At 41.0% G+C, this 14,268-nt stretch overlaps 1 protein-coding gene across 2 annotated transcripts in view; it reads left to right on the top strand.

Annotated features, from left to right (window-relative positions):
• Positions 1 to 3,830: 3,830 nt before the first annotated feature.
• The window catches only part of COL25A1 (collagen type XXV alpha 1 chain), a 499,505-nt gene continuing 489,067 nt past the window's right edge, over positions 3,831 to 14,268 (top strand). For both annotated transcript variants that reach the window (XM_081556824.1, XM_081556908.1), the window contains exons 1-2: positions 3,831 to 4,749; positions 5,830 to 5,899. In XM_081556824.1, the coding sequence (XP_081412950.1) occupies positions 4,453 to 4,749; positions 5,830 to 5,899 (367 nt within the window). In that variant the 5' untranslated portion in view covers positions 3,831 to 4,452. The remainder of the gene's footprint in view (positions 4,750 to 5,829; positions 5,900 to 14,268) is intronic.

The following is a 14,268-nucleotide window of genomic DNA, read 5'->3' as shown; positions in this document are numbered from 1 at the left end:
TTCCAGTCCTGTGGCCACTGCTGAGTTTTCCAAAGTTGATGGCATATTGAGTGCAGCACTTTCACAGCATCAACTTTTAGGATTTGAAATAGTTCAACTGGGATTCCATCACTTCCACTAGCTTTGTTCATAGTGATGCTTCCTAAGGCCCACTTGACTTCACATTCCAGGATGTCTGGCTCTAGGTGAATGATCACACCACCGTGGTTATCTGGGTCATGAAGATCTTTTTTGTATAGTTCTTCTGTGTATCTTGCTATCTCTTCTTAATATCTTCTGCTTCTGTTAGGTTCATACTATTTCTTTCCTTTATTGTGCCCATCTTTGCATGAAATGTTTCCTTGGAATCTCTAATTTTCTTGAAGTGATCTCCAGTCTTTCCCATTCTATTGTTTTCCTCTATTTCTTTTCATTGATCATTGAGGAAGGCTTTCTTATCTCTCCTTGCTATTTGGAACTCTGCATTCAAATGGGTATATCTTTCCTTTTCTCCTTTGCCTTTCACTTCTCTTCTCTTCAGAGCTATTTGTAAGGCCTCTTCAGACAATCATTTTGCCTTTTTGGATTTCTTTATCTTGGGGATGGTCTTGATCACTGCCTCCTGTACAATATCAGGAACCTCTGTCCGTAGTTCTTCAGGGAAACTCTCTCTATCAGATCTAATCCCTTGAATCTATTTGTCACTTCGACTGTATAATCCTAAGGGATTTGATTTAGGTCATACCTGAATAGTCTGGTGGTTTCCCTACTTTCTTCAATTTAAGTCTGAATTTGTCAATAAGGAGTTCATGATCTGAGCCACAGTCAGCTCCTGGTCTTGTTTTTGCTGACTGTATAGAGCTTCTCCATCTTTGGCTGCAAAGAATATAATCAATCTGATTTCGGTGTTGACTGTCTGGTGATGTCCAGGTGTAGAGTCTTCTCTTGTGTTGTTGGAAGAGGGTGTTTGCTATGACTAGTGCGTTCTCTTGGCAAAACCCTATTAGCCTTTGCCCTGCTTCATTCTGTACTCCAAGGCCAAATTTGCTTGTTACTCCAGGTGTTTCTTGACTTCCTACTTTTGCATTCCAGTCCCCTATAATGAAAAGGACATATTTTTGGGTGTTAGTTATAGAAGGTTTTGCAGGTCTTCATAGAACCGTTCACCTTCATCTTCTTCAGCATTACTGGTCGGGGCATAGACTTCGATTACTATGATATTGAATGGTTTGCTTTGGAAATAAACAGAGTTCATTCTGTTGTTTTTGAGATTTCATCCAAGTACTGCATTTCTGACTCTTTTGTTGACTATGATGGCTACTCCACTTCTTCTAAGGGATTCTTGCCCACAGTAGTAGATATAATGGTCATCTGAGTTAAATTCACCCATTCCAGTCCATTTTACTTTTCTGATTCCTAAAATGTCGATGTTCACTCTTGCCATCTCCTGTTTGACCACTTCTAATTTGCCTTGATTCATGGACCTAACATTTCAGGTTCCTATGCAATATTGCTCTTTACAGCATCGGACTTTACTTCCATCACCAGTCACATCCACAACTGGGTGCTGTTGTTGCTTGGATCTGTCTCTTCATTCTCTCTGGAGTTACTTCTCCACTGATCTCTAGTAGCATATTGGGCACCTACTGACCTGGGGAGTTCATCTTTCAGTGTCCTATCTTTTTGCCTTTTCATACTGTTCATGGGGTTCTCAAGGCAAGAATACTGAAGCATGTTTAATCATAGCTAAACGTGACTTGAAAATGATTTCCTTATATCTAAAATGGAGCCAGTAGTTTCTTCCTTGCATCACAGGATTATGAGTTTTAAATGAAAAAGTGTATTTGAAAATATTTTGCAAAGCGTTACTCCAGTGGTCTCAAACTTTGGTGCGCCCCAAAATCATTAGGAAGACATGTTAAAATACAGATTGCAGTGTTTCTGATTATTAGTGATAGTAGTAGTTTCTGAGTCAGTAGATGTTGGGTGTATGATAAGCCGCTTCGGTGTGTTCGACTCTTTGAGATCCCATGGCCTGTAGCCCACCAAGCTCCTCCTGTCCATGGGATTCTCCAAGCAAGAATACTGGAGTGTGTTGCCATTTTCTCCTCCAGGGGATCTTCCCCATCCAGGGATTGAATCCATATCTCTTAGATATCCTGCATTGCAGGCAGGTTCTTTACCACTAGCACCACCTGAGAGGCTCTAGATGGTGGGTGAGGGCCTAGAATCTGAATTTTGCGTAAGATCTCAGAAGATACTGATGTTTCAAGTCTGGAGCCCCTCTATGAGAACTACTGTGTAATCCGTTGTGTAATGCAAAAGTAAGAAATTAGGCTTTTGATTTAATAGCAGAATTCACTGTTTTCCTCTGATTTGTGTTTTATACCCTAATTTTTTCAAAGTTGTGTCCTCCATCAGCAATGCTGAAATATCTCTACCCTGCTTCACGCCTAGTAATGTTGTTCAGTCATTCAGTCCTGTCCAACTCTTTGCAACCCCATGGACTGCAACCCACCAGGCTCCTCTGTCCACGGGATTTCCCAGGTAAGAATACTGGAGTGTGTTGCCGTTTCCTTTTCCAAGGGATCTTCCCCACCCAGGAATGGAACCTTCAACTCCTGCATTGGCAGGCAGATTCTCTACCACTGAGCCACCTGGGAAGCCATTGTACCTAGCAATACCTGTTTACATTTATGACATATCAGTTTACTATTTTGTCGATTGTTTACATGAGTGAGCAACAACTTGCCAATTAAGCTTGATTAAGAAGGATATGAAAAACATGATATTATATTTCTCGTGGGGAGAAGGAGATAAGAAGGAACTCTTTGGAGTAAGAGGTAGAATTGTTTTTTTCTTTGAAGTCAGTTAGATACAGAATGCTACTTGTTACTTACTTTCAAAAAGCCCCCTGGAGAACTTGTAATTTGATCCAGAGGGATCAGCAGGAGGAGAGACAGGTAAAAGGAAAAGTTGACCTCATTCTTCAGTCCTTTCCGAAATTCTGAGAAATGTGTGTATCTCAACACTCCCTTCTTTAGTCCCACAAAACAGGGAATCAGGAAAATGCATTAGCACCCTAGCACAGATTAGGAACACGGGGCGGAGTGGAGACTCAACCCCATCAAGACAGAAAGAAACTAGAGGAGGAGAGAGAAAACCTCCCTAGTCAGAGACGGCAGTGAGGCCGTGGGAAGAGAAGGGAAGTGGGGAAATGTACTTCAGGCGTCAGCCAGACACTTGGCCTCCAGGCATGTGGGAAGGTGAGGGAGGAGGGAAGAAGGCTCTGCACCAAACCGGGATCGCCGGAGCTCCCGCCACTGCTTCCGAGTGAAGACATAGAACGCTAGAGCTTTCTGCTTCTCCCTATGTAACCGGGATAAAGAGAGGGCACAGCGCCGAGTCAGAACAAGCCTGGATCGCCATTCCCCAACTGCCGACCTTGCTTCGGCCCCCGGCTCAGGCGGGGCGAACTGGCCTTAGGGGACGCTGAAGTTACTCGGAGAAAGAGGGAGGGTTCGCCAAGCTGCTCTCCAATCGCCTTGGCAGATCCAGTTATTTGCATCTATTATGCTAATGAAAGACCTCCGGCTCAGCTCCCTCCTGAGCGGCCAGCCCCTCTGGGGCTCTCCCCGGCCCCGCCCACGGGGTGGGCGAAGGTGAATATATTATGCTAATAAGGCGGGCTTCTGCCTGCCTTGGGAAGGGGGGCGCCCTGCCACGGGAGCCGCGAGCTGGAGGCCGCTCGCCCGGAGTGGGCCGGGGGAGGGACGCCGCTCGTCGGAGCGCGCGCGCACTCATACACGAGCATCCCGAAGGGTATTTAAGGCTCGCACACGCCGGGCTGCGGAGATACTTCGGGCTGCCGCGACTCGGGCCTCACGACTCGCGTTTTCTCCTTGGGTATCTCTTTCTCCTCTGCTCTTCCCCACTTGGCCACTCTTTTTGCACTGCGCTCTCGCGGTCTGTCTCAGCCTTTTTGCTTGGAACTGAATCTATGTGGGAAACGGATTGGTGTGAGATAAAACACCAAATAGGTAGAAATAAGGCAAACTAACAGAGGCGCAACAGGTCCGGTGCTCTGTGGCAAGGGTCAGCGGCGGCCCCTCGCAGCGCCTCGGCCGCTGTCTCCTGGACCCCACGCGGCCGCTCTCTTCAGAGGAGGTCCCCGTCCTCGGAGGGGCCAGGAGGGACACCGGGGGGTGGGTTTCATTCTGGATTTTACCTTATTGCCACCGGTCCGCGGACTGAGGGTGCTTTTCCCTCGCAGCTGGGAGGGGAGAAGAAAGCGGAGGATGGTCCAGGTCTGCGGTTCTCGGCGCTGATCCATCCTAGCGCTCCGGCTCCGACTCCGCCAACTAGTTGTGCAGCCATTGGGACAGAACTTTGCAGGAATCATCCTTTTTCTTTTAAGATTATTGGAAGTGCTAGAGGGTGGGAGGAGAAGCCGAGACAGCCGACCCCGCCACGATGCTGGTGAAGAAGCAAGCAGTGAAAGGAGGGGGACGGGAGCTGGGCTCAGAGGACCGGAGCCCAGCCGGGCAGCGTTGTGCCCGCACCGTGTCCCCGTGCGCGGCCCTGGCGACCCTCCTGTCGGTGGTGGCCGTGATGTCTTGTCTGTACCTGGGGGTGAAAACCAACGACCTCCAGGCGAGGATCGCTGCCCTCGAGTCTGCCAAAGGAGACCCTTCCATCCGTCTGCTGCCTGATTGTGCGGATCAGCTCAAAGCAATGGTGCAAGAGAAAGTGGAGCGACTTCTGGCTCAGGTATGAAAAGCTGGGGTATTTTGTACTTGGATAACGTCTTACAGTCGCGATTCTGTGTACACGACCAACCTCTACGTTACTGTGTGCAGATGTGGTATAGCTTGTGTACACATATATGTTAGGCCATCATCTCTGCTTACTGTAGCATATATTTGTATATGCACATCCTCTCATACCACCCTCTCTGTATCATTTTCCCTTACTCTTCTTAATGTTTGCATGCTAAACATATATGGAAGTCTAAAAGGGGGAAAGGTGGCTAGAATGGCACCTGGGCTGGCATTTTAGCTCTTTTTTAGTTTATGAAGCTGTGTGTGGATCTTTCCCAATGTTGTGGAGAATATGCCTTGCAGAGATAACATCTGTTAGATCCTTCATACAGTATAAGCAGGTTAGGGTCATTGTGTTATTAACATAGTGATATGAATGGAAATCACTCTTAAAAGTGAAATAACTACATGTGATTTTATTACTTCACACATTGAATGTTTTCTTGTTAAATGTTTAAAAAGAAAAAAAATAGTCGCCTTATTTATTTTTTGTCAAGGATGCAGTGCCATGGGTGTTTGTGCATGCAGAGCCATTGGAGTTGAGAGTTGAAAGGAATCTATGTTATGTTCATCAAAACCAAGAGTGCTTTAGGCTACACTTAGGGGATTTTCTGGGACTTGCTCTTCCAACAGAGAGGTTGTTTGGCAGTCGTGGCAGCACAGCATGATAAATAGTTGACATTTATGTATAAAATATTGGTTGTTTTAAAACTCCTAGCTTACCTAAAACTGCAGCATGTTAATACTGATTCTGTACAATGACTGCATATGCCTGAGCTGAGAGGGAGGGTGATGGTAGTTGAAGAATGAAGAACGATGTTATATAAGTCCCACAGTCTTCATACCATCTCAATGGTCGTTTTCTTTTTTTTAGGGCTTGGGTACTGTTACCTTTTGACTAGAGTCCAAGTACATATGCAAACGTTAGTTATGCAGGCTGGTAAATCAGGCATATAGCCAGAGAGTCCCTAAAGAATCCATTGCTCTACAGTGCTACTGATGATTGTTAATACCTCTTCTTTTCCTCCAGAAGTCCTATGAACATATGGCTAAAATAAGAATCGCGAGAGAAGCACCTTCAGAATGCAATTGCCCGGCAGGTAAAATGGAACTTATTTCACAAGGTTTCCTCCATAGCAGAGCATTTTAAAACAAAGGTCCTATGTCTGTCAAGTCTACCTGTAATAATAGTAAAGAAAGAATGCAGACCCAACTTACTTTAATAAAAGCAACATGTCTGGGTAAAAGAATGGCAGATAAAGCCACAAATATTATTTTAAGCAGCATACCAAGGTCTGCTAAGGGAAAGCAAGGAAGATAGAGATCTTCGTCAAAGAAAATACCTGCAAGATGATGTCAAAAGACAAAGTTCTTAGTTTCACAGATTGAAAATTATTCTTTGGTTTTACTTGCTTTTGTTATCTATAGTAAAAAGGATTGCAGAACACATTAAACTTGAATTCCTTAGTGGCTGATACTGCATTAGTACAGATTTCTGTTTGTTCCCTTTGACGGACGATTATGTTAGCAAACCACCTACACTTCTTTGCCTGCTTTTATGTTCTAAAAGAAAGGTTCTCTCTCCTATCCTATAGCAATGAGGACTAAAAAGACATTAGTTTTTTATCTCGAGCTTCTCATTACAGACTACTGTGTTCTCAATGACTTCTCAGAAAAGGCTGTTACATTTTTACCATTTTTCTGTGTGGCTTTAGGGAACTATATTAATGACATCCTTCTGTATTAGTAGAAGGATGGAGGAGAAAGACATCAATGAATCAAAATCTCTGGGTAATCATTAAATCTTCCTTCACAGACCTCTGAGGCTTGGTGGTCAGTCTTCTGTAGACCTACAATTTAGAAGCCTTTGGAATATGTCCATTGGAAAGTATCTAGTGGCTTCAGCTGAAAGAAGTCATGAAAAACTTCCATGAGTCTTGAGATTTTTGTTTAGATAAATGTTGTTAATGTATTTCTGAATATATTAGTTTCTTTTATCATCATGTATAGGAAAGTAAGCCTCTTACATTTTCTTTCATGTTCAGGAATATGATACTGAGTTACACTGTATGGAAAGACTAGTTCCTATATTTTTTTCACATTCTGGGGTTTTTGCCTCATGATAATTTGTTTTGACACAGCTAAACCAGGGACCATGTTTAGAAATTTCAAATGTCAACTCCTGATTGTATGTCATAAAAATTTCACTGTTTATGTTTTGCTATATTATCGACCATAACGGAGCTGTATTTTTTGAAAATGAAGCCCTTTCAATTGAGAAGGCATATAAATTAGGTAACAGGAAAACAAAGAATTAATGTTTACATTGTATGTTTCATTCTTAGTTGTTTAAAGTTGGGAAAGATCTCAGAAGTCAGAAATTCAAGGAAGGCACTTTTCTAGTGCAGGAATTAGCCCGCAACAACCTCATCAGCCTATAGGGATTACTTAAATTCCCAAGACAGTCGGTACAGGACTTCACTGATCATACCACTCAGAATGCAGCATTTTCTGTATAGAATACTCTCTCTAGCTGTGTGAAAAAGGCTTAGTATTTAATTAATGAGATTCTTAGTGAACTTGGTAAAAAGTAGAAAAGTGACAACCGCAGCCCTGAGTTCTGTTTTTTTAGGGGTTTTAACTGCTTCATGATGTTTGATGTGAGTTGGTTGTTGAGGTCTAATTTGCAATGTGGAAGAAAGTAATTACATTTAGAGTTTACCTGAGATTATCTTGGATGATCATTTGGAACCATTTTTCTTCTAAACATAATTTAACAATAAATGGCCATTTCACCATAATAACAAGTAAGTAGGTAATTTCCTTGGCCTTTCTGTTGGCTCTCAGGATGGCTGCTTTACTTTCTTGCCACCACTAGAGCTCCACATTACACCAGTTTTCACCAGGTTATTTCAGAGGTAAACTTTTGAAGGTGCATATTCCAATACACAGAATTAGACAGGTTTCTTGCTGACAAATCACTCTTGTAGAAAACACTGTCTTCTGCTTGTGGAAGAATTAGACATCATCAAAATGAAGGCAATATGTTGAAAATAGTATCCTGGGGAAAACCAGCTATTTTGAGTTATGGTCAACAAGGTATTGTTTTAGGGAATGGGCTGGCAAAGAGGATTGGAAAGAAGATACAGCCCTTCCCACCTGGTTTGGCTTTCCCCTTTGTTTGCAGTGACTAAGAGTTGTCACCCAGACATCTGTTTGCAGGGCAGAGTGAGACAAGTCTGTGACCTCAGCTGAGTTCCTGTGGAGAGATGCCCACCCCTTGAAGTTGACACTCTTGTTGACAGTCTCCATCACAGAGCCAAGGACTGATAGCAAAGGGCTGTTGTGTTATTTGTGTTCACTTTTTGATAGAATTCAATACCACTGAAGTGTATCTAGGTAGGCTACAAACAATCATAGAATTGAAAGCTTTTTTTTTCTTTAAATTGGAGTATAATTGCTTTACAATGTGTGTTAGTTTCTGCTGTATAACAACGTAAACCAGCTATATGTATACATATAGACCCTCCTTCTTGAGCCTTTTTCCCACCAGCTCCCTCATCCCACCCGTCTAGGTCATCACAGCACAAAGCTGAGCTCCCTGTGCTATACAGCAGCTTCCTACTAGCTATCTGTTTTATACCTGGTAGTGTATGTATGTCAATGCTACTCCCACTATTCATCCCACCCAGTCCTCCCAGACTCCCCCCATTCCCTGCCCCATATCCACAAGTCCCTTCTCTATGTCTGCACGTCATTGAAAGCTTCTTTTTTTTTTTTTTTAACAGAAGAACGAAATTTTGAGGGAGAGTTTATTTGATAATGAACTATTGCCAAACAGTTCTTCACTGTAGGGGAAGCATTCTTACATTTAATCTTCACAACAACCCTAAGAGTTAAATATTAGTAATCTCATTTTACGGGTGGAGAAACTGGACTCAGAGAAGGTGACTAACTTAACATGGTAAAGGCAAGGTCAGGATTCATGCCCACATCTGACTGAGTCAAACACAAAGTCTAATGAAGAATTGAGGATGCATATAGGTTTTGGAGCTGAACAGCTCTGGATTGGAATCCTAGGTCTGCTACTAAATACTTGTATTACCTTGGTCAGACTAATGAACCTCCCTATATTCCAGTTTCCATCTATAAAAAATTTGACTAATATTACTTTCCTTATAAGTTGATAGTTTACCTAAATTCTGGCATATTAGTGGCTATTCATTAGATGATATCAGTTACTATTCTTTTTAATATATTGTGTGTTACTTGACTCTGATCTGGTCCATGGGGACATGTGATATAGGTGGGAAAACTGAGACCTGAAGATGTATAACTTACTCAAAACCCTATGGCTAGTTAATGACAGGTTTTGGATGAGAACACTGTGCTTAATTAAGCAAACATATCTGTAGGCCATTTATGCAGATAATCAAATGAGTCAGGATCTCTTGGTGCTACATCAGTGAAGATGTTACAGATACTATATTAGTCTACTAAATTATTTTTACCAAAATTCTAGGAAAAGCTTTTGACCTTGTAGGTAAATCATGATTGTAGTGGATAGAACCACGGCTTAAAAGAGTATGGGAATAAAGAATGTCTTTGCAGTTTTGATACCAGATGTTTACAAAAAGAAGTACTTTGACTAATTTTCATGCTTATTTTTTAACAGCTTTATTGAAGTATACTTTATAATATTTAAGAATATGATTTAAAAAATTAAAAACTATTCATGGAGCTGGGAAGCCTCAACACAACCCAATTTTAAATCAATTCATCATTCCCCAAAATTCACATTTACTTTTTTCAGGTGCTCAGGAGAAGGTCTATTTTTTGAATATTTGCTTTAAAGAAACTTCAAAATAACAAGTTAAAAAACATACAAATTAGAGTTCTGTTTAACAGAATATTTGATTTAGCGGTAGCTGAACCATGGAAATTCGGCTGACTTCTGTGGCTTGGCCTCTGTAAAACTTTGACCCTCATAGGAGAGAATAAATCGGCTCTTTCCTGTGGCTGTAGAATTCCATTTGGGATTCTGTTCTTAGAGTCCTACATAAAGTATGTACAGATCAGGCATATTTATGGGAAGGCTTCTGTGTTCCAACTTATAAAGAACACTGGGAACCAGGCAGATAAACAAATGGTGTTTAGATAACAAAGGTTTCTGTACCTTACTCATCAGTTGTGCTGCCTGCCCGGAGTCTTGGATAAAAGAACCTCTGTGGTGAAATGGGTAGAGAACGTGAATGGGCAGTAAAGAATCTCCAGAGTTCTAATTGTGATGACTGATAGTGAACTTTCTTCCATGACAGCATTTCTGGAGGAGCAATCAGGATCTACTAGTAGGATTGCTTTAATGATAGACCCTGCTATATTCAGATAGAAAGCCTGTCCTGATCAAGGGGTTGCTTATTTGTCATTGGGGTCATGGACTGTAGATCTGTAAATTAGTTCAACAAAAAATCCTGAAGCTATTATGTCTGGCAAGTGAGAGAACTTTGGGGGAGTCCCAAAGAATTGTTATTCAGTTGCTCAGTCATGTCTGACTCTTTGCGACCCCATGGACTACAGCACACCAGGCTTCCCTGTCCTTCACCGTCTCCCAGAACTTGCTCAAACTCATGTCCATTGAGTCGGTGATGCTATCCAATCATCTCGTTCTCTGTCATCCCTTCTCTTCCTGCGTTGCATCTTTCCCAGCATCAGGGTCTTTTCCAGAGTCAGCTCTTTGCATCAGGGGGCCAAAGTGTTGGAGCTTCAGCTTCAGTATCAATCATTCCAATGAATATTCAGGGTTGATTTCCTTTAGGATTGAGTATATTTAGGTTATTCTTAAATCTTATTTTTGAATAAGTTATACCGATTTTCTCTTATGACAAAATTTTGATAAAAATATAGTGGAAAAAAAAAAAGAACCCAGAGTTCTAACCCTGGTTTTGCCATTAATGTGTTATACAATCTCAGGGAAATCACTTTCAAGAATGACTTTTACAGACTATTTTCGTATCTCCCAGATAGCAGTGTTAGACTAGAATGATTTCAAAGGGCATTTGTCAGTTCTCCAGGTATGAAGAGCCTGTTGTGTGCTAAATATCTTGACACAGGGAAAAGGCTGATGAACAAGGCAGACTTGATATCTGCCCTCATGGCACTTACATTTCAATGAGGATGACAGACATTTTAAAATGACATGAATTCACCAGCCTGACAAGTACAACCCAGAAAAAATACAGTGTGCTTTGGAGCACGTGACCAAGATTTCATCAATACTGTTAATACTATGGATTTTCTTTCCTTTTCGTGCAGAAAGAGACTTTCATAGTAGGAGAAAATCATAAAATGAGAAAATCTGGCTTCTGATTACAAATAAGAACTTTAGCAATGTATAAAAATACACCTGGCTTTTGTCTTTCCAAGAATTTATGGCCAGATGAAGGTACACTGATAGCTGATTTACACTGATATCCACCTGAAACAAAAAGTGGCTTTAGTATATAAAAGGCTGTGGTAGATAGCATGGTGATCTGTTTTTCTACATTTCTTTGGAAAACAGTGAGATTTGGGCTGAAAAAGAATTGAAACTTCCTACCTGGTGGTACTGAAAAGTTCCACTGAATCTGGCTCCTCTGCATTCACAGGTTATGATGAAGTAGTGTAGCACATCTAGTCATCAACTCAGTTGAGTCTAGCCAGAAATAAAAAAGATTTATCCCATAATTTCTGAGGTCCTTCCACACCCTTCAAGTCCATGAAAATGGTTGGATACAAAGTCATATTAAATGTCGGTAAGTAGAAATACTTCTGATTCATAAATATGATGCTACAATCTCTGGTGACTCCTTTTGTGGCAACTTCTCGATTTGGGGTGGAAAATGTTAACTGTAACTTTAAGGTTGTGCGTCCTTTCCCATCATATGAAAAGACCTTTAAATTACCTTGCTAACATAAATCTACTTTATCATATAAAACTGTATTTCCTACTAACATGGTTTTTCACTTATGCTGTACGTTTTTCTTTACCGGCTACAAAATGAATGGAAAGAGTGAATCAAGTAAGGACATAATAATGTATAGATTTTCAATTATGTTAGGCAAAGAATAGTCAGAAGCGATTTGCAGAAAGAAAGCAAATTAAAATGCCATAAATGTTATTTAAATGAGACTAGCAGGCATTCCCCTCTTCTACTCAGGCCAAACAATACAATGTGACATCTGAGTGCCTCCAAGCCTTCATGTTAAATGGTTTCAGTCCTAATGAGTGCAGCAGTTTGTGTGTAACACTTTTAGTTGGTGCAGCAGTGGCAGCTGACAAAATGCCCTGTCACCTGAAGAATGGAGGACAAATTGCCTCTTGAAGCAGGTTCTCTTCTTTTTCAGCTTCTCTTCTGTTTCTCTTGTCTAAAAGTCATTAAGAAGCAAATGCTTCAAATACTCTTTTCTCTTTCTTACTTTGGTAATTCTGTTTTTTTCCCACAAGCTGAGAGTTATTTAAGAGAAGGGTATACATTCTGTGCAGGGGTTTGTTGTTTCCAGCTCAGCTGAAGAATGTATAGGTACAAGTAGCCTCTCAGGACCTTAATAACCTCTGTGCTTCTCATGGTTTGTAAGTGTGCAAAGTCAACTACGTGGCATGTTAGAATGTCAAGATTAGGTTTAGGGATGGAGAAGGAAGGCATCCTTTCATTGACAAGATTAGGTGAATGGAGGGCTAGTGGGGAACAGGCCAGAATCAGGACTCTTTTACAGTTCAAGGGGACACTGACTTCTGCAGGGGGAGCCTCACTAGACACTCATCAAAATGACATCAATCTATGTTATCTTGAGTGGCTACCGTCTAAAACCTATTATGAAAAAGTGTTTTTAGTTCCTCCTTCCATTTTATAATGGAGTAGGAAATGGCAACCCACTTCAGTATTCTTGCCTGGAAAATTCCATGGACAGAAGAGCCTGGCAGGCTACAATCGGTAGGGTCACAAAGAGTTGGACATGACAGAGCAACTGAGGATGGACCACTTTATAAAGGCTACTTGGTGGTTTGTTGGGAACTGAGAATATGAAAACAATGTTATGAGTCAGTCTGGGCTGATGTAGCAGCCCAGTATGTGACCCCTAAATCCAGAATCATTCCCATCCTCCCTGGTTTGCCAATACAGGTCAAGTTCCATGCAGTGGTTTAATGCACCATGATATTTAACACTTTTTTAAAGAATTTGTGTTAAAAATTGCAACACACCCGAATATGGTTTAGACATGCATAGTTACTGTTCCATTTGGATTGTGTTCAGCAACCTTGCAATTTAAAAATGTTTTATTGTCAACTTTTAAAAAGGAGGAGATGCTTTATGTGGGAGGCAGAAGTAACTGGAAATTCACTTATGAGTTAAAATTGAGCACTTTTCACTGGTATCATATATTTCTTCATAGGAATATTCCGTGTTGTTTAAACAACAGGATTCCTTGAAGAAATGCCACCAGATGGCAGGCACTTTCCCTTTGTGACCACTAGGAGGAGAAACTGAGCTGAACCAGTGGGACTATTCTGTCACCTGCTTCTCACTTAAATTCCTGGTAGACTTCTACCTCTCAAATTGTTTGCTATGGAAAAGTTTAATCGATTCAATATAATTATTAATAATGATGAAGTTTAAATCTATCACTCTGTTTGTTGTATTGCTGTTTATCCCATTAGATCTTTGTTTCCTTTTCCCATTTTTCTGCCAATAACCCATGGATTTTTTAATAAATGCTTTGAATAATTTCAAAAAAAAAAAGAAAAAAATTTAATGGAAGGAACAAGTAATCTCTTCCGTCTATATTTGAAAACCAGGATGTCTTATCAGCTTTAAGATATTTAAAGTAACCTAGTAAGTTGCTCTTTTGTATTAGTCAAAAATTTAGTTATTTAGTAGATAAATTCATGTATGTGAACTTGAGGCTGGTATTCCAATAACTAGAATAAATGAACTAAATGTAATTGAACTTATCAGTTGAAGGTTTTGTGCTTCTATTTTGTACTTTCTCAGAACCAAGAATTGTTGGGAATTGCTATCATGCTTTTGACATAATTTCACTTGGAGGCTCCATTTCAACTTCAGTCATCACATAATACATTAGTTGGAATGTGTTCTTAATTTTTATCATACTGTGCCTCTTAGTCTGGTTGGTTTGTCTGATTTGCCAGAAATGCCAAAAACTATGTGTTCGTTTGGATAATCATAATTTTGATTTTGGGCTTCTTCCCAGGTGCCTGAGTGGTAAAGAATCTGCCTGCCAATGCAGGAGATGAGAGTTCGATTCCTGGGTCAGGAAGATCCCTGGAGAAGGAAATGGCACCCCACTCCAGTATTCTTGCCTGGGAATTCCCACAGATAAAGGAGCCTGGTGGGCTAAAGTCTATGGAGTTTCTGAAGAGTTGGACAATACTTAGTGCCTAAACAACAACAATAACACTTTTGACTTTAGG

This window comes from Giraffa tippelskirchi, chromosome 1, assembly GCF_054371585.1.
Source record: "Giraffa tippelskirchi isolate mGirTip1 chromosome 1, T2T-mGirTip1v1.2.pri, whole genome shotgun sequence".
Lineage (NCBI taxonomy): Eukaryota > Metazoa > Chordata > Mammalia > Artiodactyla > Giraffidae > Giraffa > Giraffa tippelskirchi.
This window is presented reverse-complemented; position numbering and strand designations above follow the sequence as displayed.